At 36.3% G+C, this 24,542-nt stretch overlaps 2 protein-coding genes across 4 annotated transcripts in view; one reads left to right on the top strand and one right to left on the bottom strand.

Moving 5' to 3' along the window:
- LOC121418766 overlaps window positions 1-18,878 on the bottom strand; it is a 37,290-nt gene extending 18,412 nt beyond the window's left edge. Inside the window, exons 1-5 of one of the 3 annotated variants that reach the window (XM_041612863.1) lie at window positions 18,795-18,839; window positions 15,509-15,671; window positions 14,454-14,641; window positions 2,363-3,494; window positions 1,666-1,932 (exon numbers count right to left, since the gene is read on the bottom strand). In XM_041612863.1, coding sequence (XP_041468797.1) covers window positions 1,666-1,932; window positions 2,363-3,428 — 1,333 coding nt within the window. In that variant the 5' untranslated portion in view covers window positions 3,429-3,494; window positions 14,454-14,641; window positions 15,509-15,671; window positions 18,795-18,839. Of the gene's footprint in view, window positions 1-1,665; window positions 1,933-2,362; window positions 3,495-14,453; window positions 14,642-15,508; window positions 15,672-18,794 lie in introns of all 3 variants that reach the window. The other 2 variants (XM_041612864.1, XM_041612865.1) reach the window with 2 other exon arrangements.
- Window positions 18,879-20,904: 2,026 nt separating this feature from the next.
- Window positions 20,905-24,542, top strand: part of LOC121418763 (3'(2'),5'-bisphosphate nucleotidase 1-like) — a 37,347-nt gene continuing 33,709 nt past the window's right edge. Inside the window, exon 1 of the mRNA XM_041612861.1 lies at window positions 20,905-21,233. Coding sequence (XP_041468795.1) covers window positions 21,108-21,233 — 126 coding nt within the window. The 5' untranslated portion in view covers window positions 20,905-21,107. The remainder of the gene's footprint in view (window positions 21,234-24,542) is intronic.

Raw genomic sequence — 24,542 nt, 5'->3', positions numbered from 1 at the left:
CACTCACAGCCCTGTGTGAATGTCATTAGGTGTTTCATGCAGTGAAAATGCTGGTCACTCCCACTCACTTCTCACACTCCAGATTTACAATTAATATTAGGAAAATATTAATTCATTGTTCACACTCCAGTCCAGAAAATTAAGTAATTTAGGTTTTATCAACTTTTAGTGTATGTTGATCTTATGATGCAGACCTCTGTGCCAGTGATTGAACACAGTTATAACTTATTCAGGCTATATTTGATTGTTTACAGTTACCGTTAGCATCTCGCTCCTTCTCACAACACTGTGATTTGCTGTGACAGTGCATTGGGTATGCACAGTACGGTACGGTACAGTAGCGATGCGATAGCCGGGGCTAGCGGGCGGCGACTCGCGGGCGCCCGTTGGGTTAGTAGATTATGAAGCATGCGAATTTCGGTAAAAAGACATGCAGTTTACTTCCCAACAATACAGTAGCTGGTTACTTGATCCTTGTCATTTCAAAGGCGATCACTGGTTTCAGCTGCCACCATGATCCAATACAAAGGGCTCTGGTGGAGACTTTGGTATGAACGTATATACAGGTTTATTATACAGGCCAGCTAGGCAGGTCAATCAACAGGCATGGTATCCATGTTGCGGGAGGTGTATGGAGTGCTTAGATATCCATACTGATATCGTAACAGTTTTCATTCTAATTAATAAATATAATGTATCTCTAAAACTAAGACAACACTCATTAGCTTGTTACTCCACCTCTTCTAGGGAGATAATCTTGACTTCACATGTTGCTTAATCTATCAGCAGCGAAGTGAAAGAAGTTAATCCTCCAACACTAATCAGCAAAAACAAGCAGGCTTATAAAATGAATATCCAACAGATACTGATTGAGGGTGTCCATGTTATTCAGAATCCCATTACGACCAACCATATCTCATCGTTTAATGACATGGATTGGTTCTTGGATCATGTTGTGGTTTGGGGAGATATGTTAGACTAATTAGAGTGTGATGTGGCAAATGGACCAAAAGAGGGTGGGGAATAGACAGGAGTGGGGAGAGTGGGAAGGAAGATGGAGAGAGTGGGAAGGGGAGGGGCAGACATAGAGAAAGAGAGTGGGAGATGGAGAAAAGAAGGCGTGTGGTTCAAAGAGGAGTCACAATGGTGGGGGGGGGGCTAGCTCGGATATAGATACATCTCAATATTGTACGGCTCAGAGGAACCCTAATGGACAGAGCTTTAAGAGATTAAAAATAAGGAGTAACAGGGAAAATGCAAATTATGAGATGGAGAGAGACGGTGTGAGTGACAGAGAATTCCTTCACACTAAAATTTAATCTTCATTTTAAATTCATCTCATTAAAAATAGACCACTGAGATGGTCGATGGCCATTTCCTGGCAAAGCCATGTAACTGCATCATCCGAATATGCCTTATTCCATATGAATATAAAATATAGCCAAGGAGACTGCGATAAAACTCTCCATGCAAAAAAAAAATTATCGGCCTTAGGACTAGTCAATGATTTTATTATCAGGATTTCTGTTTATAAATAATTGCAATTCTCTCAAATTGAGAAAATAAGTGTTGATTGCAAAATATTAATTAGAAGGACTAATAATACAACCTTTAAACAGTTGAGAAAACCCCAACCTGTATGGTTAATTTCGTCCTAAGACTTACCCATCTTATCAATATCCATCCATACGTTGAATCCAGCTTTTTGTAGTAGATCCCTGACTTCTATCATTCTCTGTTGACTATCCCATTGGTAGCTGATCATGATGTGTGGAGACTCACTATTGATGGAAATGGTAGAGGATGACAAGGATCTCTCAGATTTGTCATTGTGTACACCAAGAGGAACCTTAGTGTCGTAGATCTCCCATAATGCACCAGTACATGCATCCCTGATGGCTGCGTTCTCACTGTTCTTCAAGAACATGAGAGCTGTCGAAGAGGAATAAAAGGAAACATATTTATGCTGACTTAAAAAAAAAATTCAAGTCAATTCAAAATGTACCTATGGTGACACTGCAGCAATACTGTTCTTATATTTAAAGAAAATATTGGGGGCCTATGATTTTTTTTGGTCAGTGAATGTCGGTATCATTAGATAACAATTTTATACTCCTGCCATGACAACAAAGGAATAGTCAATCTACACCCAGACAAGTAAATGGACACCCTTTGGGAAATTTGTTTATTTGAAATGTAAGGTATGCCAGGTCTGAAACCAGAGGTGCATTATGTACACATTTATTTTGAACACCACTTGGTATTGGCACATCCAGAATAGAAATATAGTGACATGTACATGAGTTAATATCATTCTCCTTCTGCAAGGCATATGTTTGTAAGAATGACAAAAGATACATACACTTAATTATCTGCTGATCCTGTCTTATTTTTTCCTTGTTCTCATCCACAAAAGCCAGTTGCCAAATAGCAGCAGCTGCAGTCTCTTTCTCTTCATCTGTGCATTTCTCTGCCAGCATCTTGCCAATCAATGTCAACCCATCAAGCTCAACAATCAATTTCTTGTTCTCGTCATTGATTGCTAACTGATTCAAGCCCTGTAGGGTTTCACAGGCACTGAAGCCATACTTTTTGGTCACATGATTCTTGTACGTCAGAGCCTCTTCAATCATCTTCAGCATGAATTTCATGCATGCATCGTTCGTTTGCAGCTTCTCTACTTCGGATTTCTTGGCAACGTATGCCAGAATTATGAAAGCTTTTGCCCGAACAATAAGGTATGATGATGTTGATAATTCCTGCAGGTTATCTATGGCACCATAACAACGAGCACGGTTCTTGAACTTTCTCCTACAACAGTTATGCAAGATTCCCAGAATTCCTTTAACAACATAACGTTTTCCATCATCGTTCAAACGATCAACACTCAATTCAGGATCCTTTAGCCCTTCAATTAATAAGTCTAAGCATTTCAATTTACCAAATTCAGTACAGACTTTATCAGAACAATCCGTAAAGTTCCAATAACTCCCCAGCATTCTCTTGAGATTGGTGAGCGCTTGTTTGGCTTTGGGAACAGGTTCATCAATATACATCTGATAACTATTAAGGTCATTCCACATCCTGGGAAATATCTCCACAAATCCCAAAGAGAGCAGATGATCTGCCAGCAAGACTCGATTGGACTTTGGTTTCAAGGTACTGGCCTTCCGAAGGTTATCATAGATCTTGAAGCACTCCTCTGTAGCGTAGTCATCGCTGCTCTGCAGATACTCCATGTTTTCAGAAGTCTCCTGTATCCACCTCTCCAACTTCTCTTTTGCTTCTTTTGCTTCAGAAGCAAGATCCTCCTCCAGGTCAGTCTTCCCTCTATCTGGTGCTGTTTTCTCCAACTCTGCTGGCATATCTATCTGATCCACGCCTCTCACCTTCCAACCCTTCTTCTGACTACTCATCACAGTGCCCATGGTGCAGCTGTAGATGCCACTTCCTGGTTGAGTTTTTTGTTTGGCACACTCAAGCTTCCAGAAACCCTGTACGATTGGGGGAGGGGGAGGCAAACGGAGATCAGAAATTAAGGTGGATGTACGGATATCAAATACATGGGATATCTGACTCATTTTGAGGAAAGGTCACTAGGTTGACATATGCTTGGATCTACTCTGAGACTTGACTGACCAGTCACGCAACAATACAAGTTAGTTGCATTTTGTTGACACCAATCTGTGCATCTCAAGGCTTGGCAAGTTTCCCAAACAAGGGCAACAATTTTTTTTCATATACCACATATCAATTTCATCTACAGAAAGACAGTGATGCCATATTTTTGTCATGCAGGTGGAAGAATTCTTCCTTTGTAAACAAAAAGAAGATTTATAATTTGACCACAAATGTTATTTCTTTAAAGCACTCCATTCTGACATCAGAAGAATTATGCGGTTGATAGCTGGCTTTTCATATATCAAGTTGATTTGAATGATAGCCTAATGTAAAGATATGGCATATATAGATCAAGCATTTCAAACACAAAATGTAACCTGCAATTCATGCAAACAAGAAAGACTTTGTGATGAAATGTAACTTGAAAAATGAAATATCATTTTGATCTACATCCAATCCGTATAACCACTGAGAAACTGCTAAGAGCAATTCCAAGTTGTGTTTGCATGCTAGTTTATAACGATACCTACTTTTGGCCTAAAATGTTGTTTTATCTTAATTCCCCTTGTATATTACACAGTATACAATAATGCAAGCCAGGCTTTCCTCTCGTCCTCTTGTTGGGAAAATCAGTGTAACAGCAATAAAGTCAGAGAATTTATGAAAATTCAATTTAATAGAGATAAGATCAAAGGGATATCCGTCTCATATCAAGCCACAATGCAAGGTTAATTTGATTAATCACAGTATGTCATCTACAGACGTCAAGTTTACCATATTACATGATGCAATGTCACTGTCAAGTTTAAGAGTTTGCGTTTAAAAAATGTTTGATTATTGTATTCTTCCTTGGATACCGGCACAACAATCATTACATCAAATCATGGACAAAAATATATAACTATGCAAATCAATTTTGATTCTGAAAGATAGGAGATTTTCTGCTTAGACTGAGATATGTTTTTTATGAACAGAGTAGTACTATTCTATATTCCACATTATTTCCTATACACAGCACTTTAGGAGATAAATAAAAGTCATATTTCGCTCGCTACATGTACTTTCAATCCGAGACCAATGAGGTAAACATTTGCCATAATTTCCCTCTCAGGGCTTTGCCCATAGCCATAGGAATCCTGTACAAAACAGAGAGCAATATTGGCCATATTTCTGTTAGTGTGCTTATGCAGTAGGAGCCAATTTTGATTGCTAATTTCAGTATTTGAGAAATCTGACTGGAACCAGTTTATGAACTAACGCATTGTAGATAACGTAACCAAAGCACAAGATTTCTATGCGTTTAGTGTATGTGTGCGCCATGCATGATGCGCAACTACAAGGTAACAATTTACGTCAAAATTGCTTATATATTTTTACTTTGTTATTAAAGTTCGTGAATAACCTGAAATCAGCAGTAGTGATAAGCAAACATGCATATAAATTACACATTGTACCGCCTTAGGTAATAACAATATTGACTGGCTCTTCTTTCGAGAAACATCAAATATGTTGCCCTTAAAAGAACCATATTGCCCTTGTCTAAGGACTTGGGCCAATATGATTCTGTTGTGGGCGATAGTATGTATTTGATGTTCCCCTCAAGGACAGTCAATATTTTGCAACTTTGTTTCAAGATAGAAAATTTTTGTAGACTAAATCATATATTTTCATTATCTTATTGCTTCTTAATTCACTTTGTACAAGTCCTTGTCTGGGAGTTAACATTTGTTTGATTTCTTAATTGGGAATTCACAAAAATACAATCACAGAAAAATGTTAGGCACTTCTATGAAAGTTCAATTTTTTTAATTTCAACATTTAATTTGATGAAACTGTGCAAAGTCTATGTTTATTTTTTTAAAGAACCTTACAGCCTACACTGAAAAAATATTGCAAACATTAGCAAGATAACTTTTCATATTCAAAAACATGAATATGTGTATCCTACAATAACGATTATCTTAATAAATATAATCATAATAGAAATAACAGTATACAACTACACAAAATGAAAGTCATCATTGGAGATACTGTATGCCATAAAAAGCTTGTTATTTTAAAAACATATGTTTGAAAAATATGAAAGTCATCAGAGATGAAAGTTTCTGTCAACATTCTAATTGGCTGAATGTGCAACCTTCGTGCCTCAATCTCACAATCCACTTTTCAAATCAGGATGTTCTGATTTATAAGAAATTCACATTTGTTTATCACATATCATTGATGGCTGATATTAAATATTGATATATTCTCAACTCAAAGATTTTCTTCTTCAAAATATGATTACTAAATGGTCTAAATCACAACCTTTTTTTCACATCAATGGCTTACTAATATAGGCCCTATAGGGTATTTATGTTGCGCACATATCCATCTTGTTAGGTGCTCAAGGCGCTCCTATATTACCCGGCTTGTAACATACAGGGATACAATTTTTTTTCAAAAGTAATTTGCTTGATTTGTATAGTTTGCCAATAAATGAAATAAACACCAAAATAAAACATTTAACAATTCTAATAAACAAAGAAAAATCCAATAAACAAAACCTCCATTCATCAGCAGGAAATCTAGATCAAACCTATTTGCAGTATTAAGCATAAGATAAAGTCTACATTCAGTAACAAATTTTGCAATTCAAAATTGCTTTGTCATTTTTTTTCCATAACACCAAAGAAAATAGGATATGCCATTAAAAAAACAGAGTTCTAACTGTTGGGTACTCTTAATAGGATTATTTTTAAAATCAATTTTTGAATGAGTAAATAGATAATTAGAGCATGGGCCTACTAGAGTAGGACCATGGTTATAGAGTCATAGCCAGAGTCAGGGTCAGATTTGGTCTCATATTAAAAGCAAATCATCAATGGGATTTATAATGTAAGCAATTGTTGCTTCAAGAACAACAATTAAAATGTCCAAGACTATCATAATATTTTTTCTACATTATCTCACCTAAACTTCAGCGTTTTACATCACTCCTTGGGACTAACACAATTGAAGTTTAGCGATAGTTCTTGCAGTTGGCTTATCCGATTGATTGCCTTTCATGATTGATACAATCAATTGTTAATATCAGGCCTAACAAGACTAACAGGGCTCCTGGTCAGAGTAAAATAATCCCAGTTATAAAACAAAACAAATTGACATGAATGTATGACTTGTACATGCACTGTACTTTTCAAAAGGAGACAGAAAGAATCTAAGAATCGCATATCTGTCAATGATGAAACATCCATGACTTGATAGAAAAATTGATATCTCATTTTGTCATGATATCAGATGACAGATATGCCAGGTACTACATGTAGTATTAGATTCTACCAAATCATTCTATCTCCTAGTACCTATCCAGGGTTGAGTTCAGAAATAACATTTCTCTGCTTAACATTTCTTTTGCTTCATCAAAAATCAACAATCTGAGTGGTTATTTGGAAGAGGTTCATCGTGGTGAAGGATTGAGTAGAAGAAATAACCAGTTGTCTCACGATGTAGCAAACGTAGTAGGAAAGCGACGTTTCGTCTGCAAGCTGCTAGACTTCGTCAGGCAATGAGCAAACACGCTGCTGCGCACGGGTTATATAGCGTCGGGAGCTATTGTCTGGCTCCACTCGAGCGTGAGCCGCGCTGTGATTGGCCGGAGCCGCTGGCCAATCAGGGTCCGCGCTGGTGCTTGGTGCCCGCTCGGGCGTGCACCGCGCGCTGTGATTGGTCGATGCAGCCGGCCAATCAGCGTCCGCGCTGGTGTCAGGCACCCGCTGGTGCAGGCGCTGCGCGCTGTGAACCGTGGATGCAGTATGCTGTCGGATGGTAGGTAACCATTCATCAGGGATCTCAATGCCGCTGTCCCTGTTGATATTGCTCGGGTGCAAACGGATCTGGATCGCTTCCTTAATGCGCCGCGTATACCAATGCTTATCATTAGCGATGCAGCTGACTTCATCCCGGTTAGGTGGATGATCGGAGTCCCAAGCATGTTCTGCAACAGCAGAGCTATCGGTGCGCCTAAGCCGAACATCACAATTGAATCTGAGTGGTTATTTGCATTTTTGTCATACATGTATTTAAAATGGAAAATAGACAATGTTATCATTGAGTCCCTGCATAAAAATGGTTGTGTTCCCTGACTTCTAATTGATAAGTTTCAGTTCACCTGCCAATTTTTTAATGTGCATTTAACAGGGGGGGGGGTAGCAATGTATTGTGTAAAACAAATGCACAAAATCAGTCTCTTACAAGAGAATATATATGACAACTTGCATGTTCCAATTTCTGATCAATTTTCGTTGCAAGCAATCATCCCTTTCAATTCTATAAACTTTGGTTGACATTTATCACCAATAAAAAGCAAAATAAAAGTGAAAAAAAAAATGAATTTGAAGCATAGGATGAACCATAATTATTAACCATAACACTTGCCTCCAAATAATATCTGATGCAGATGGGCTAATGTCTCAAATCCACTTTATTTTAATCAGCGTTACATGTACCTAACTCTGGTTTCAAATTTTCTCTGAACACACCCAAGATTATTTAAGACAGGGAAGGAAATTCAGTCACAACCACAGTTTGTTGATGTGTAGTGGTGAGGGTTTTTATCTCAAGAGACCAAGATCTACAAGAGGCCATCTAAGGTTATAGGAAACTCTTGTTCCCTGTCATCATGATCATTCACATCAAGATCATCACTAATTTATGCCCGTAACTGTATTTTTCACCTAGTAGTCTGGAGCTGGTCATGTTCCATCATGTTCTCGCTACGGGCTCGCTACAAACTAAGAGACCAATTTAGCCTATTCAATTTACATAACTCAAAGAACACATAAATAGTGAATACTTCAAAATTTCTGATCATGTAGATTTAATGGTCCTCAGATCTGACAATCAAACACTTCATTTGAGAGTTCAGCTTTACTAAATGATTACAAATCAGTCAAATTAATTAGAACTTTTGAGTATTAAACTGTTCAAATAATAACTGTAGATTACCATAGATACCTATAATTGTATTTTAGAACATGAAGGGATGCTGACATCAGATTTAAAAAAAGTTATTGAACTGGTTATATCTTGTGAGCAGGTCATAATCTTTTCCAACTCAGAATAAAATAGATAATGACCTGATCTCCAATTACATTCCTGTCATATGCTTTGATCCAATGACTTATTCTGTCTGCTCAAAGGATTAGATGTGCTTTGTTACCATTTCTGCATTATTCATAGAACACTTAATTGTGGTGAAAGATGACAGAAGATCTTGAGCCAAATAAACGCAGGGGCGGATCCAGCTTTCGCCAATAGGGGGGGCCCGGAATTTTTTTCAGCCATATTTCCCCGATCGGCCGCTCGAATATGATTTTTGCCGGGATTTTTTGTTTCTTTGAAGGGGTAGTCCTAATGGTCACTTTTTAGCTTTATTCTTATGAAACATAAATGTATACCATAAACCTTATTTATATAATGCGAGCGCGAAGCGCGAGCTAAATTTTTGGGAAATCTTATGTACTTTTTCCTAAAATTTTGAACATTCTGGGAAATGTTTGTCTTCCTAAAAAAAAAAGGATGTGTATGCAAGTTACTACGAACGTAAAGAGTGAGCAGAAATGAAGTGATGGAAAAGGTACTGTTAAATACTTGCTTGCAATTAGCCATGAAGACGTTACACATTCTTAAAAATCAAATAATGCGAGCGCGAAGCGCGAGCCGAAATTTTTTGACATTTTTACCTAAGGAATGAAAATTCTTAGCACTTTTTGTTTAACAGAATAGGTATATAATTAAACATGCAACCATAGGGTCTATTCAAGTAAATCATGAAAAGGATGAGTAAGTGGGGATCTTCCTTACATTAATAATGCGAGCGCAGAGCGCGAGCAGAAAATGTTTGTATACGTTTTGAACTTCTCGAAATTGTACCTGTTATGGACTGCTTGCATTTAGCCATGAAGACGTTACATATTTCAACATTCAAATATTGCGAGCGCGAAGCGCGAGCTGAAAAATTTTGACCTTTTTTACCTGAATAATGGAAATGCTAAGCACTTTTTGTAATCTTGGAAGGACTCTAAGTATATAAACTAAACTTTATTGATGCGAGCACGAAGCGCGAGCGGAAAAATTCTGGACACTCTATTCATGTTTTGAAAATCATGAAAAGGATAAGTTATTTATCCGCGAGCAGACACTTTTTGATATTGTGATCTGAAACTGGATAATGATTTAAATAGAGAACAATCTGCGTATCTGAATTAACGTGTGCTTTAGATTTCGACCAATAATTTGGGTATTCTAAGTACCTTTCTTATCATGAAAATCAATAAAGCGAGCGCAATGCGCGAGCTAAAAACATATGATATTCCGATCTAACAAAGGGTCAATTTAAGCTCTGTATTGCAAACAATTTGTGGGAAAATTGTGAATCGTGATGGACGACAGTTAAAAAAGAGCTGATGTATTTTATTATTATTACTTTGAGTTTTTACATAGGACCGGGACATTCTATAAGGGCATTATGTCATCATAAGAAAATGATGACTATCTTCCTATTTCTCTTCCTAAGCATGAGAGCGCGAAATCTGTTAATATTATGGCCTGAAAACTGGACATTTAAAGCACTTTTTTAATTATGCATAAAATGCACGATATTTATCAATGCGAGCGGAAATCGCGAGCCGAAATTTTTGATAAACTGTCATCAAAGTAGTTTGATTTAGAATTAATATTGGGATATACATAACTCACTAATCAAAATGCTAGCGTGCAGCGCTAGCTGATACGTTTTGACAATCTGACCTGAATAGGGAACATTTTGAGAACTTTATGGAATACAGAAAAATAATAGGTACCTGACAAATCAAATTTTGCGAGCGCGCAGCGCAAGCAGAAAATGATAATATTCAGACCATAACACAGACATTTTTATAGAGCACTTTTTTAAAATCATTTGTAAATCAAACAAAATAATGAAAGTTCAATTTCCCAGCTGAAATATGTTTTGTATATTGACTTCAAAGTTTGATATTTCAAGCTCCATATTGAGCAAGATATGCAAATCCCCTAAAAGACAATAAGAGCGCGAAGCGCGAGCGAAAATTTTATATCCCAACAAATAGATTTTTCAAAAAATTATTTTTAATCATGTTCCTCCTCTTATGTTTGCCTTTCTTCTTTTCTCCTCTCTTTTCCCTTCCTTTTCTTTTTCCCTTTTTTTCTTTTTTTTGCTCCGCCAATAGGGGGGGCCCGGGCCCCTCGGGCCCCCCCCTGGATCCGCCTATGTAAACGGATATTTTCAGGCCATTAAATCTTGTCTTTACAATTTGTTAAATTCCTATAGATCTATATCTTACTCAGTAGCGCTTGATATTGGACAGGATATTTAAGGGGAAATAAGCTATTTAATCTCCCCAGTAATGATGCAAGACAGATGTTTCAGGGTCATGATGAAAATTTGATAGTTAATTAAATTAAAGCAACATAAAATAAAAATAATTCATCCCTATTAAATCTCAGTAAGAAGAAACTTTCCTATCCCAGACTCACCAAAATAATTAGACTTAAAGGAGAATGAAACCATTGGAACAAGATAGCTTGTGTGAAAACAGAAAAATCAAAGAAACAGATCAACGAAAGTTTGAGAAAAATCGGACAAATAATGAGAAAGTTATGAGCATTTGAATATTGCGATTACTAATGCTATGGAGATAGCAAATTGGCAATGCGACAAAGATGTGTGATGTCACTTGTGAACAACTCTCCCATTACTTTAGTATATATTTCACTTGAATTGCCTCTTTTATCACATCTATCCATACATCATTCTTTCTACATGAGGACATGTAATACATATTTTTTAAGAATACATCATGGATAAAGAGTTTGTATCATCATAAGAAAAAGCAAAAAGAGACATTTTGAGGGTATTTTATAGTCCACCAAAGGGAAAGTTGTTCATCAGTGACATCACACATCCTTGTCGCATTGCCAATGGAAGGATCTCCATAGCATTAGTGATTGCAATATTCAAATGCTCATAACTTTTTCATTATTTGTCCGATTTTTCTCAAACTTTCTTTATTCTTATTCTTTGATTTTTCTGTTTCTACACAAGCCTATTAGTTCCAAAGGTTTCATTTCCCTTTAATAATAGGGCCTACTATTTACACCCCCCAAACCAAAAAAAAATTAAGAAATGAAAATGCCTTTAAAAAAAATATTCCAAAAAAAAAGATTTAGAGAGACAAATTTTCTAATTACTCTGAAGAAAAATAATACTATATGTATATTTCTAATCCTGGATATGATTTTTCTTTATCCATTGGTGACGTGTAATAAATTCAAGAAGAAAGATCATCAAACTGATATTATACAGGATAGATACATGAATTTCAAAGGCTTGGTGATTATTATTTTTTAAGTTTTTCAATACAATCCAAATGCAATTTTCAGAGCTATCTTTGAAAAGCTTGACATTTCCTAACAAGTGCCAGTGGGTTTGGATTAAAGCAAATGACTGGAAAAATCATGTAAAAAACAAAGAGAACTGCTATTACATATACATGTATGGCACCTTCCAACAGTTTCCATTTTAGAAAACTATGCTACTTCCAAATAGTTGAAGTTTTTTGACCACCAAATTAGGCAGTGAACCCCTAGCACTGTTAAAGAAATACAGGAATAAAATCATAAATCACTCATCATGATTGACAAGACCAGGGAAGTAAGCGGGTTAGATATAATAAATCTGGAAATTGGTCATGACGAAGCTTAGTCAGAAGCAATTGCCAATAAAAGGCGTTTTCTGGGATCAATGGGGCCACTGTTTCAGGGAGAGTTCTTAACCATTTGAAAATTTATTCATTCTAGATAATGGGAAGATGGTTCCTATGTAAAACTTGGTTGCTAAAACATGTAAATGAAGTTGTTATTGATTTTTGAAGCTTCTTGGCATGAATGATTGTTACTCTGAAATTAATCTTTTTAACAACCTACATGTAGGGGGTGTGGGGGTCAAATATATTGCTGTACACACATGTGACCAAAAAACAAGTTTAAAGGGGTGTTTTTCAGTTTTTGACACGGCCACGTGTGAACTCATAGGTATCAAAAACAAAGATTTTTAAAAAGGGGTAGTTTTGAAAGACTGGTCAACTATATTGCTGTACACACGTGTGACCAAAAAACATTTTTAAAGGGGTGTTTTTCAGTTTTGGACACGGTTGCGTGTGAACTCGTTATGGGTATCAAAAACACAGATTTAAAAAAGGGGCAGTTTTGAAAGACTGGTCAATGGTCAATCGCAGGGTTAAACTTATTGAGGGTATTTTTTTTCAAAGCTTGTTTTAAGACTAGCCAAACATGTTTAGGGTATGTTTTTTTTCCCCCAAGCTTTTTCCCGGGGTCATATTCTGGGGACAACTTGCTAAGGGGCCAAATTGGCAAATGTATACATTAATACATTTGGCAAATGTATAAATAAAGCCCGCAAAAAAATTGTTTAGGGGAGTATTTTGCACACAGAGAAAAAATCCTTCAGGTAGGGGGTGTTTGGAAATAATTTGGCCATGTGTGTACAGCAATACAGTTGACTGCCCACCCCCCAAGACCTCCCATGCATGAGGCGGATGCTCTACCACTAAGCCACCATGTCTGGTCAATAAACCGATCGAGTGAAATCAAACAATTAAAAAAAAAAACTTTTATTTTGAAATATTCAAATTTGTTTAGGACTCCTAAAATGAAAAAAAAAACACATGGTTTTACTTCACCTTGAACATGCATTATTCTCTTTGACATCAAATATACAACAATTTAGAAATATTATATATTCCATATTTAATACAATATTTAGTGAGTGACAACATCAACTCAAATGCACATCAATCCTATTGTTCATATCACATACAAAAACTCAGTGAATTTAAAAATGTCAGAACTCCTTATTTCACTTCTGAAGTTCCGATTTTATGAAATTTTCAGTAATACGAAAATACTTCTTTGAGTTTTCTCTCAAAATCAATTTATTTTGGGGAGAACATGACCTTTTATCTTGCAAAGACATAAAAGATGATCTATTTACTTCATTAGATTTAGATGTTATGACATTTAGAGTCTTAAAGTCCTGTACACATTATTCAATAGAGAAGTCAGAATGACTTGGGCACATTGCCATTTAATTAATTTGGGGTGATTAAAATAAGACATTGACAAAAGATTCAAACCGATGTGAGACATAATCATTGATAATGCCAAGAAAAACTGCACTTTAAGAGAGACCACGAACTGAGGGCTGTTTCACAAAGCTGTTGGTAAGCTACAAATGATGTTATGTATGACTGGTGACCCTCTTGTGCTAAATGATATACATGTATCCCTATGTAGCTGAATTAGCACCTAAGAATACATTCCAATCACGAATAAAGTCACACATAAAGTCATGTGTAACGTAACAGCTTGCTTCTATAACGGCCACCCAGAGCCACACTTGGCAAATACCTCCCGACAGAAACAGGAACAAGAAATAAAGAACAAGTCCAATGAAAATACAAAAAAAAGTCTGTTGACAGAAACTCACCAAATGATAACAGTTAGAGATTCTCAGAAAGGATTCCTACATAGCTCCTTCTTACATCACAACTGGCACAAGATCAAATCTTGGCTTTCAACACAATACATATCCAGGGTCTCGGAAAGAAAAACTTTACCCGATGGCAGAACAGTGCAGCTCCTTGCCAACTTCTTAGATTCTTTATATAATGGCACTTGTGGTATAAATTAAACTTGGAAGGAAAGTACCAAGTTTTCATTAGGGGTATTATTTCCCCACTTCCCCCTCTTACCTTGGATGTGAGCCTCTGCAAGTGGTTTGGATACAGTTGTCAGTTATACAAGGCCATTTTCAGATTGCAACCCTGGGGTGCCTTTGACAAGTGACTCACTCCAAACAGATCTACACGCATATCATCCATTATAAAAGATTTGTTATGATGCCAATTACATGTAGCTGCAAGCATGTGGGAAGAACCACCTGTTAGAAATTAACAAAACAGATGAAGAATTAAATTACATCAAACTTACAGGCAGAGAATGTATCAATATGAAAATTTGATTTTTCTAATTTTCTAAGGTTCAAACCTAATCTTAACCTTAAAAGGAAACTAAATTGAATTAATTAAATCTAGAAAAATCATGAAAAGTGATAAATTATTAAATACCCCAGCCCTATCACAAATGGCTTACGTGAGAAACATGAATATTGGAAAATACATGCCAAACCATATTTATGTGTGAATGTGTCTGTCAAACTCTAATAGTGTGTCTTGCACATTTTCACTCTAAGACACTAAATCTCATGAGCACTGGAAAAAAACTGGGGGAGTAGATTGCTCAATTAGATTTTCCCTGATATGCTGTTACCATGGCAATGAAAAAACTATGCCTTGTGTGTCTTCACCCCATGACCAATGTATGTGCCAAGTCTCCAGAGCATTGGATGAAAAGTGAGGAAGCAGTTTGCTGGTAAGATTTTTCTTGATTTATTGCCATGTCATTTTTTGTGGCAATGCAATAACCAACATATTTTGTCTTAAAAATCTTCAATCCAAGACAACTGTGTGTTCAGTGTACCAGGTCTTATGAGCATTGGTGACAATAACATAGGCCATTTCCATGTGAGCAGTCTCTGGCATGCTTAAATTGTATTGTTGTCTTGCACATTTTCACTCCAAAACACCAAGTCATTTAAGTATTGGGCAAAACATGAATAAATTGTACATTCAGAATTCATTTTCCCCATAATGTAATTAACATGGCAACAAAGTACTAGACATAGTCTAACATGTATCTTGCATGTCTTCACTACCGGTATCTGTTTAGAGATTGAGATTACTATTACCATTTCGTGTATGCCCCTACTCTGTTTGTGTGCTCAATTCCACTTCCCGGAGATGGCAGCAGAATTTATTTTGTAAAGTCATGATAGACCCTGCAGATGAAGCCTCAGCCTCCAGGCTATGTAGAATAAACACTGACTCAATGACAAGGTCTCACAACTCAGCCTATGTTTAGTTTAGTGCAAGCAATGAAGGGAGGTAGTAGAAAAAAAACATGTTAACTCAAAATCTCCCCCTCCCCCCTAAAAAATAAAAAAAAATAAAATACTTAATATTGACAAATTAATAGGTAAAGTAAAGGAAAATGCAAGGTGAGGCATGAGATGAGGAGATAGGGGACACTCTTTGGTAGAGTGTAGCTGTCAAGGAGGTTGCCTCCACAGGGCACTGACCATGACTCAGATCACCTCGAGCAAAAAAATTGGAGTCCTTGTAAGAACTTGAAAACATCCTCCTCCTCTTATGTAACATGTTTATTTTACCTTTGTAACTATTAAAGATAAAGAATCATCTTCCCTTTTTATTACTAAAACTGATCAATGTCTTCATTGATCTTTATTCTCCTCACATGACAATATAATTGGGGGAAAATTGTATTCACAGTGACACGTAAATGTATTTTAAAAATGAAACAATTGTGTTACCATCATCAAAGCAGCTTAAACAATATTATACTCCATATTGTCACTAGAGGGCAGTATGAATGCTCTCTCCAGTGCACTACATTCAGAGATTCTGGCCAACTATAAATGTTACAGATCTATGGTGCTAAATAAGGCATAAATTCTATTGTAAAACAGCTGACAGAACAAAAGGTTTTAATATACTTTTAAACCATCTTGGATACCAATTACAGCAAAAGATGCCCAAATGGCCAAAGAGCAAGTCCATCCAAACAAAAAGCTAATTTGAATAAGCAGAGAAAAATTACACAAGCACACTGCAGAGAATATATAATTCAGTATATATCATCGTTATATCATTTCAAATCAAAGTTTAATGAAATTTTCAGTATTACGATTTTTTTTTAATTTTTCTCTTATATTCAAATTAACTTTTTGTTGTGGTGAATTAGTTTAAAGACACAAGCAGTCTACAGGCATTTTTGATATTATCATTTAAAAAATCCAAACCAACATAAGCTAATGGATGGATTTATATCTACATGTACATGTACATGTACCTACATAAAAGCTTTAAAATAAAAACTTCTAAATGAAACACTCTGCTACAAACATCAACTTCGCAGATGTATTTTCCCCAGCACAGAAATCAAACCAATCAATATAGATGGATCACTGTGCATTTCATAATACATACATTATGTCACCAACTCAACAAACATAAACAATAATTTTATGGCTTGTGGTTAAACTGCTTTTCCCCCCGAGACATAAAAGATAGCACAGACCATGAGTAAAAATTGAATATAAAAAATATACATATTTAACTGAATAATGAATCTTGAGCACAGGGAAGACAAAGGATAAGACATCCCAAGAAAGCTGCACAGTTTAAATTAGGTTTTATAATAAGTTTGAACATGGTGTTGAGTATACTGCAGTCTAACCGACAAGAGCACAACTCATGTGCATGCATAATATGATGCACTGCATATTATTTTTCCTAACCTTTTCTTTCATTGATCAACTGTATTTTCCATAGCTCCTAGCTTCTTCATCTTTCTTTGACTTCTTATATGTTATCATGTACATCCCAGGGGGGGGGGCTTTTACAGTTCTTTTTACTGCATTTTTTAACATACTTGCTTGCTTTTAAAAGGGAATCTAACCCAAAGAAAACATTGTTTTCAGGACGAAAAGAAAAATCAGTCAAGTAGATAGATGATAGATTGAACAATATTGGACAAACACTAAGAAAGTTTTTTTTTACTTGTAAAAAATGGTAATCACTATACCATGGAGACTTCAAATTGGTCATATTTGTAATACTAGTGAAGTAAGGCAATGAGTACTCTTCCATTTAATCCAATACATAGATAGCTAAAAAAGAAAAAAAAAATCAGAAGTTTTACTTGAAATCATATTTTTCTTTCATAAAGACAAAGAATAATATACCTTGATTATTATTGTCACAGGGGGGAACAGGTGGAGAAAATCCTGAAATCCCTGATAATAAAGTACATGGCTATGGGAAAGCTATCCCTCCTATTGTCATTTACTTACCAAGTTGCCAACTAGAATTAAATCAATCATAACTTTCATATTCTTATTGAATATGTATAATCCAGATGAAATTTTTCTATGCTCCACCCATGCCACTCAGCACTAAGTAAGTTTTAGGTTCCAACTTTCAGGGCCCTGGGAACAATTTTTTGATGAGGCGCCGGGTGCTAAAGTAAATTTGACAAGCAAAAAAAAAAAAAAAAAAGTTCCACTACAAAATGTGGGTAATTTTTTTCCCAATTTCCCACACCTACCAGAATTCTTGGGGGTGTTGCCTAACCTATAGAGAATTATACATGCAACACCCCCTGGGGAAAATCTTGGGGGTGCTGAAGTAACCCCGCTTCCCAGGCCAGGGCCATCAGCCCATGCTGACTTTCGGAGGCAGAGGGGCATAAAAAGTATAAAAATTTGTGCCTACTTCCAAGGTTAGGTAAAATACTTGTCCAATTTTTTCAAAATTTCACAATCCTGTTTCACTTTTCTCCTCTCTCACTTAGACCAAAAGCTTCAGTCTCTGTATTTTGGTTGTTCCACTGAACTGCGTTGGCTCCAATATTAAAGTAAAATGTCAGAAATTGTTAAATAAATAGCCAGAAACGACGGTTATTCCTGTCTAAGTCTCACTGAGCTGCGGTCTGTCAACATTTAAACAATTCACAAATTAAAATAAAAATAGGAGTCTAGCCGAACCCACTACCGTACTATTCCCAGTCTTCTTTACATGAAAACACTTCCTATGTAGACTAGATACACTTACTAGTTAGGCAAGACCATTAATTGAATCTTAAAATAAAATATACCGGTAGTCTTAGAGCGAATAGAGGTCTATATCTCGGGGTGTTAGATTAGGATTACAGCGAGCACACGACATGCCACACGAGCGTTCTCTTGCACCGGGAAGCTTCTGCGGCTATTCGCAGGACGGATCCGGCACAAAGCTGATACCAGTGGTAGCAGCAAGGCTCGAAAACATACCAATTTTGACACACAAATTACCTTTGAAATGTAGCCAATTTATCAACCACAAAATGTTTGCACAACCTTAATTATTTTCTACACATATCATTCATTAACTCCATGTAAAACACAGTTTACTCACATAAGTATGAGATGGATCTCGGGCCGGGCTTCCCGATTTATACGGCGCAATCAATTACAGAGTTGCTAGGTTACTTGCGCTGCGAGCTAGCGAGCTGCATTCCGTGTATTCCAAGACCAGCAGCAACAAAATGAATTAGTAATAACTTTCTTTCTTCTTTTATTTATGCATTCCTGAAATCTTCACCAATATTTTGTATTATTTCTCTACTACTTTTACCCTAAACTGTTCGTCAGGGTGAACTTTCCTTTTAACTACATGCCCCAGATGAGGAGCCAACCCCGGAGCCAACTTTGAGAGAGTTTGAAGTATAGACAACTGTGTATATATATGCAACAAAATATTTAATATTTTGCCCTATGGAGAATGACCAATTCACAAAACATTCCTTAAATTCTTCCTTCAGTGTTTTAAATACGAAGAAAACCCTGATCTTTATGATAAGCTTAATCACTTCACTCCCTCGCAAACTTATATTTTATCAAAGAATTCACAGGTATACAGTGGGCCTAATTTTATAAATCAACTCAGTCACTTGCATATCACCTGTGTGCATACATAGCTGATTAGAAATTCTTAACATTCCCTAAGTTTTTTGTTTCATCAACTTCTATAAAAAAAAATGCTGTGATGAAATTTATTGAAAAGAATGGAAGATAGTATATAAGAAAAAATGAATAACAAGACATTGTCATTTATAAACTGAATCCAGTAAAATTAAGTGAAATCACTGACAATAAAATCAAAATTTCATTGAAAATCTCATAAAGAGCTACAGCGTACAAAATTCAGAATTTGATTCCCTGTTTACGGAAAAGGGAAAATTAGAAAAACTTGTAAATCAATTACTGATTATATAATTTTACCTATATTAAAGAAGGTCTCTAAATACCCCAGCCCAACTCTCAGTTTATGCACGGACCTACTAGGTCCATGGTTTATGTAGCAACATAATGCTCAGATCATGGCTCAATCCACTTGATCCGATTCATTTGGTCTAATGAAAATTTGACCCAACCACCAATTGGTCTAATAATCAATTAGTCTTATGATCATTTGCTCTAATGCCCAGATCAAATATTCTCACTTTATCTTCTAATTATTTTGCACTTTGTAAAATTGATAATTGCTTCATAGGAAGTTCATCTTATCATAATAGAACAAGTTGTTTTTTAGACCAAGTGGGTATAGCCTAACTGGATCGAAGTTAGACAAAATGAAAAGAAAAAAAAGTTAATGAACCAAAATGGTAAGTAGAAAAAGTGGTAACAGACAAAGACCATGGATCCTAGTGAGAAAAAAATAATGTAGGCAAAGTTATTGTAGACCAAGTGGCAATTTAATTACTCCCGAGCGACCCCACCCCCACCCCCTCTCTCTCTTTCTTTTATTCAGGAAATTTGACTTTCTATATCAATTCTTGTCATCACACATATAGAGGATTCTAAAACCCACTTCTACTGTTCTGCTCTTTCCACAGCTGTGAACATTGCTGATTCAGCATCTACTGGATAGGAGAACCCATTTACAATATAGCATAAATGATTGTGAAGGTTTGTGCTAGTATCAATATCTGACAGTATTTTCAAGGAGTTATGAAATATTTGCTAATTAGGCCTGAATTTCAACAAAATTGCATGCACCACCACCTACCGTCACAGCAATCCAATCCCAGTTTAGCTTCTTCAAGGTTCAAGGCTACTACTGATTATGCTGCAGTCACATTTCCCGCAGGCGACCTTACTGCCGTCGTTGGTGAAATGTGACTGCCCCTGCAGTACTGCTTTAGATTTAATTTCTTTTTCAAATAACAGCAGTCTCGCAATAATGAGGTCTCTGAAATTTGAATCAAACATGCTGTTTCCATTAATTGAATCAGGGCGGTCTATCCATGCACAAACCATTTGGCACAAAAGCGCTACTTGATGAAAACAAAACATGGAGCAAATGACCTTGATCTACCTTTTAATGTTTTGTTTACATTCTTCGAACACCATTTCCGTTTTCCCACGCGTACAGGTCAGTGCGCGGCAATGCCGCGCTGCGCTGATAATGCGTACGTCGTAATCAGCTGTGATATCGGCCATCGCCAGCCGCAGAAAGTGAAGTGTATTGCAGCGCCCGCGCCCCTCCTCGCTCGCTTCGCCGCTGTCGAGTCGTCCTGCTGCATGAAACTATCACAATATATCACAATACTGGAGCAAGTGAGAGTGGACGACTGAGTATTTCGCTGAACTGAACACCGAGCTGTGGAAGGAAAATTGACATTGAAATTGAACATTCAGAGTTATTTCTTTTTCATTCAGCATCGAGATGGCCGGTGAAATATCTCTGGTGATGCGACTGATGTCGGCATCAGTGTCGATAGCAAACAGAGCAGGGTCCATTGTGAGGGATATCATGAAAGCAGGAGATTTGGGGGTTGTCATGAAAAATCAGGTAAGAGGAACTAGAAAGTCAGAGTAGTAACGGTGCAGAGATGTCGCATGTTTGTAAACCATGATTGGATGTGATGCGATGTGTATGCTTGAAGATCTACTCATTTTAAGGTTGAAAGATCTGTGGTCTTTAAATACTTGATACGAGGGGGTGAAAAAGAAATAAGGACAAATCATTACCACAGGACCAAAACGGAAGAACTTGAAAATGGACTGGGTCACAAAAGTTGAGACCCAACATAATTTTCACATCTCGGAAATATTTCACCAATTTTCAGTACAAAATGTTAGGAAATATTATTGAGAACAAAATAGGAGATGATTACAATTATTGAATTCATATTTTTAGTGCAATCCAAAGACAAAAAAGAAGGCTTCCAAAATATAAAGTCTCCAGACAATCTCTAATGTTCTCTTTTTATTATTAAGCAGCCTTAATAATGATGTTGGGCTGATTTAGATTTATGAATGGATTTGAAATTAAATTTGATGTTAATGATTAAATGTGTGGTGCAGTCAGCACAGTGGCTATTTTATCATTTCAGCAAAGAAGTAAACAATCACATGCATATATCCACATGATCTCAATCAAACAAGACTACCAGTAAACTAAAACTTTCCATCTGCATTAGAGTGACAGATATTCATTAGAAAAAAATGAGCTCTGTTTTATTCGTGCAAAGAGCTCAAGATGCAGTCGTTCTCATGAAAGAAATCGAAGTTTGTGTAAAAATGGATGAGTACTAGTAAGACAATACTCTACAAGAGGGATGTACTCTAATGGAAGAAGAAGTGTGATGAACAACATCAACATTTTCTTTTAAATATAAAAAAGGATATGGATGATTTCCCTTTAAAAACAAAAAAAAATACGATTAATATGGCTATAATTTTATTGCGATTCTTGGCATATTTACTCTTCAAAATATGGTATTGGTTTTTTTCTGTGTAATTACATGTATAACAGAATTTCTTATTCAATTTCAAATTTTAGGTGCAAAAACTATAAACTCTGTTCCACAAATTTATGGCTTCAGTTCCCCCCCCCAAAAAAAAAAATAGCCTGGGCCTGCGTTCTAATATTTCACCAAATCATAGTTTACCCTAGGGTAGTAAAATTATTTTATTGTTAGAGATTTCCAAGTTGAAGTGAGAAAGGACTTTTCAAATTCCCCAAAACATGAAGTGCAGAATTGTTTCATGTAGTTCTATACATTATACAGTACATGTACATGCTACAGATTTAGACCAAAAGCTTCGGTCTCTGTTGGTTGTTCAGCTGAACTTCGTTGGCTTCACTCACCAAATACAGAGACCGAAGTTCTAGCGCGATCTGTACAGGGGACTCAATGGCCATATGTTTATGTACTTAAGATCGGATAAAACGGGGAGGTGAATTTGCGCGACAGCCGAGGTAAGTCACTGTTTTTGTTCCTTTTAACTTCATTTTTCTCCGTTTTTTGGCAATTGATGCCAAGAGGGAATATAAATTTGCACTCTGGTCACTATAATTTTCGAAATTTTTATTCATTAAAGACAAAAATTGAAAAGCCCCGACGGGGGGATTTTGCATTGCAAGTCCCCTAATGGTGGCTGCACGATAGCGAGCCGTCTGTGTACGAGGAGAAATTTAAAAAAATGTTAAAAAACTCCTCGAAACAGACGGCTGCCAGCTGTCTACTACAGATTATGATGATAATCGGTACATAGAAGATGTTGCATAGAATCAATAATTTCCTTTTCTAAGGGTATCAAAACGCTATACTATATTGAAAGAAAGAAAATATACTGATTGCTTTCTTCCAATAGCATGGTGATAGCCAAAGCATCACTTCAAATGCAAGCTTGAAGTAGATATCTTTTGGATATTAGATCTATAGGCCTATCTTTCCAAAGCAAAGGGGAAGAAATGTACATCCAGCCCACAAAGAAGTGATAGTCCTCCTAGTCACCTAAAATCAAGAGGTGATTTTTTGCTTTTTATCTTAGAGATAAAACTGAAGAATACAATATTAATAATAAGAAAAGAATTAAATATAAATAAGGTTTCCTATTAAAGGTTTTGGTAATTGGTCAGTAGGCGTAATGTGAACTATATTCAGATCACAGCCGTTTTGGGCCATCATATATTGTACAACGCCTACTTAGCTTGTTGTACGCGATCAAATGGGAGGGTGAATGTCACACATTCGTACCGTTGCACGCAAGACGTACCATCCAAAATGTACCATTGCACGGCTTTAGGAGGTGACGTCACAATGCGATTTCATTTGAATAAGGTGACAATGCGCGTACAGCCCGCTGGCTAAATGCGCAATGCTTTCCAAGATCATGTGCGCTTGTGGGCCTGGCTTGTGGGAATTTGCTTTTCGCTTTTAATATTTTTGCTCCCTTTTCATAGATTACTGGAGGGAAAAACTTTTGTTTTATTTCATATCTTCGCTAGATTCCGAGGCGTTGTACAACACAAATAGCGAATATTCTTATTCGTGGAATGGTGCGAGATTTCGCATTCAGTGAAAGAAACGCTCTATTCAACTCGGCTAACGCCTCGTTGAATAGAGCATCTTTCTTTCACCTCATGCGAAATCTCGCACCATCGCACTCATGCCTGTTCGCTATTTGTATAATGTAATTGAGTAGTGGCGTTGCAACTTCAAGGGGGATTTACCAAAACTAAAGAAAGGTTTTAAAAAAAATATCCCTGGAGTCAATGCAGATAGATGCTTGTTGCGAGTGCATTATAATGGAAACTGCCTTAAAATAACTCTGTGTTAGCAAGGTAATTGTGATGTCTTCTTTTGTTTCACTCAAAATAATTCATAATGCATCATGACTATGTGAGCAGAAGGGATCGGCAAAACAAAAAATTTCAATTATTTACCATGAGCTCAGCCAGCATTGCTCTTTTCTCACACCAATCTTATCCTATCCAAATGAAATGAATATAAACATTATAGCAAGATAATAGTTAGCTTTAGATTTAGTTCCTCATTCTTAGTCTTAGACCTTCTAGACCTGGGCTGCGTCTTACAGAGAGTTGCGATTGATCCAATCAATCACAAGTATGGAAAGCCAGCAAATTCAATATATAAAATGCATGTTCGTTCAAAAAAATTTGCTAGATATGATGTATAATCATAAATTCATAGACTTCTTGACAATTTGGTTTGTTCTCCTTTATTTACAAAGGACATTTTGCAAATTTCCTGTTGAAAAAATTATGACACTGATGGATTTCCATAGAGTTATGATTGATTAGATCAATTGTAACTCTTTGTATTAAAGACGGGGCCATGTGCTGACTGCT

The sequence above is a fragment of the Lytechinus variegatus genome, chromosome 7 (assembly GCF_018143015.1).
Source record: "Lytechinus variegatus isolate NC3 chromosome 7, Lvar_3.0, whole genome shotgun sequence".
NCBI classification, from domain to species: domain Eukaryota; kingdom Metazoa; phylum Echinodermata; class Echinoidea; order Temnopleuroida; family Toxopneustidae; genus Lytechinus; species Lytechinus variegatus.
The sequence above is the reverse complement of the archived record's forward strand: the minus strand, read 5'-3'. Positions and strand labels throughout refer to the sequence as shown.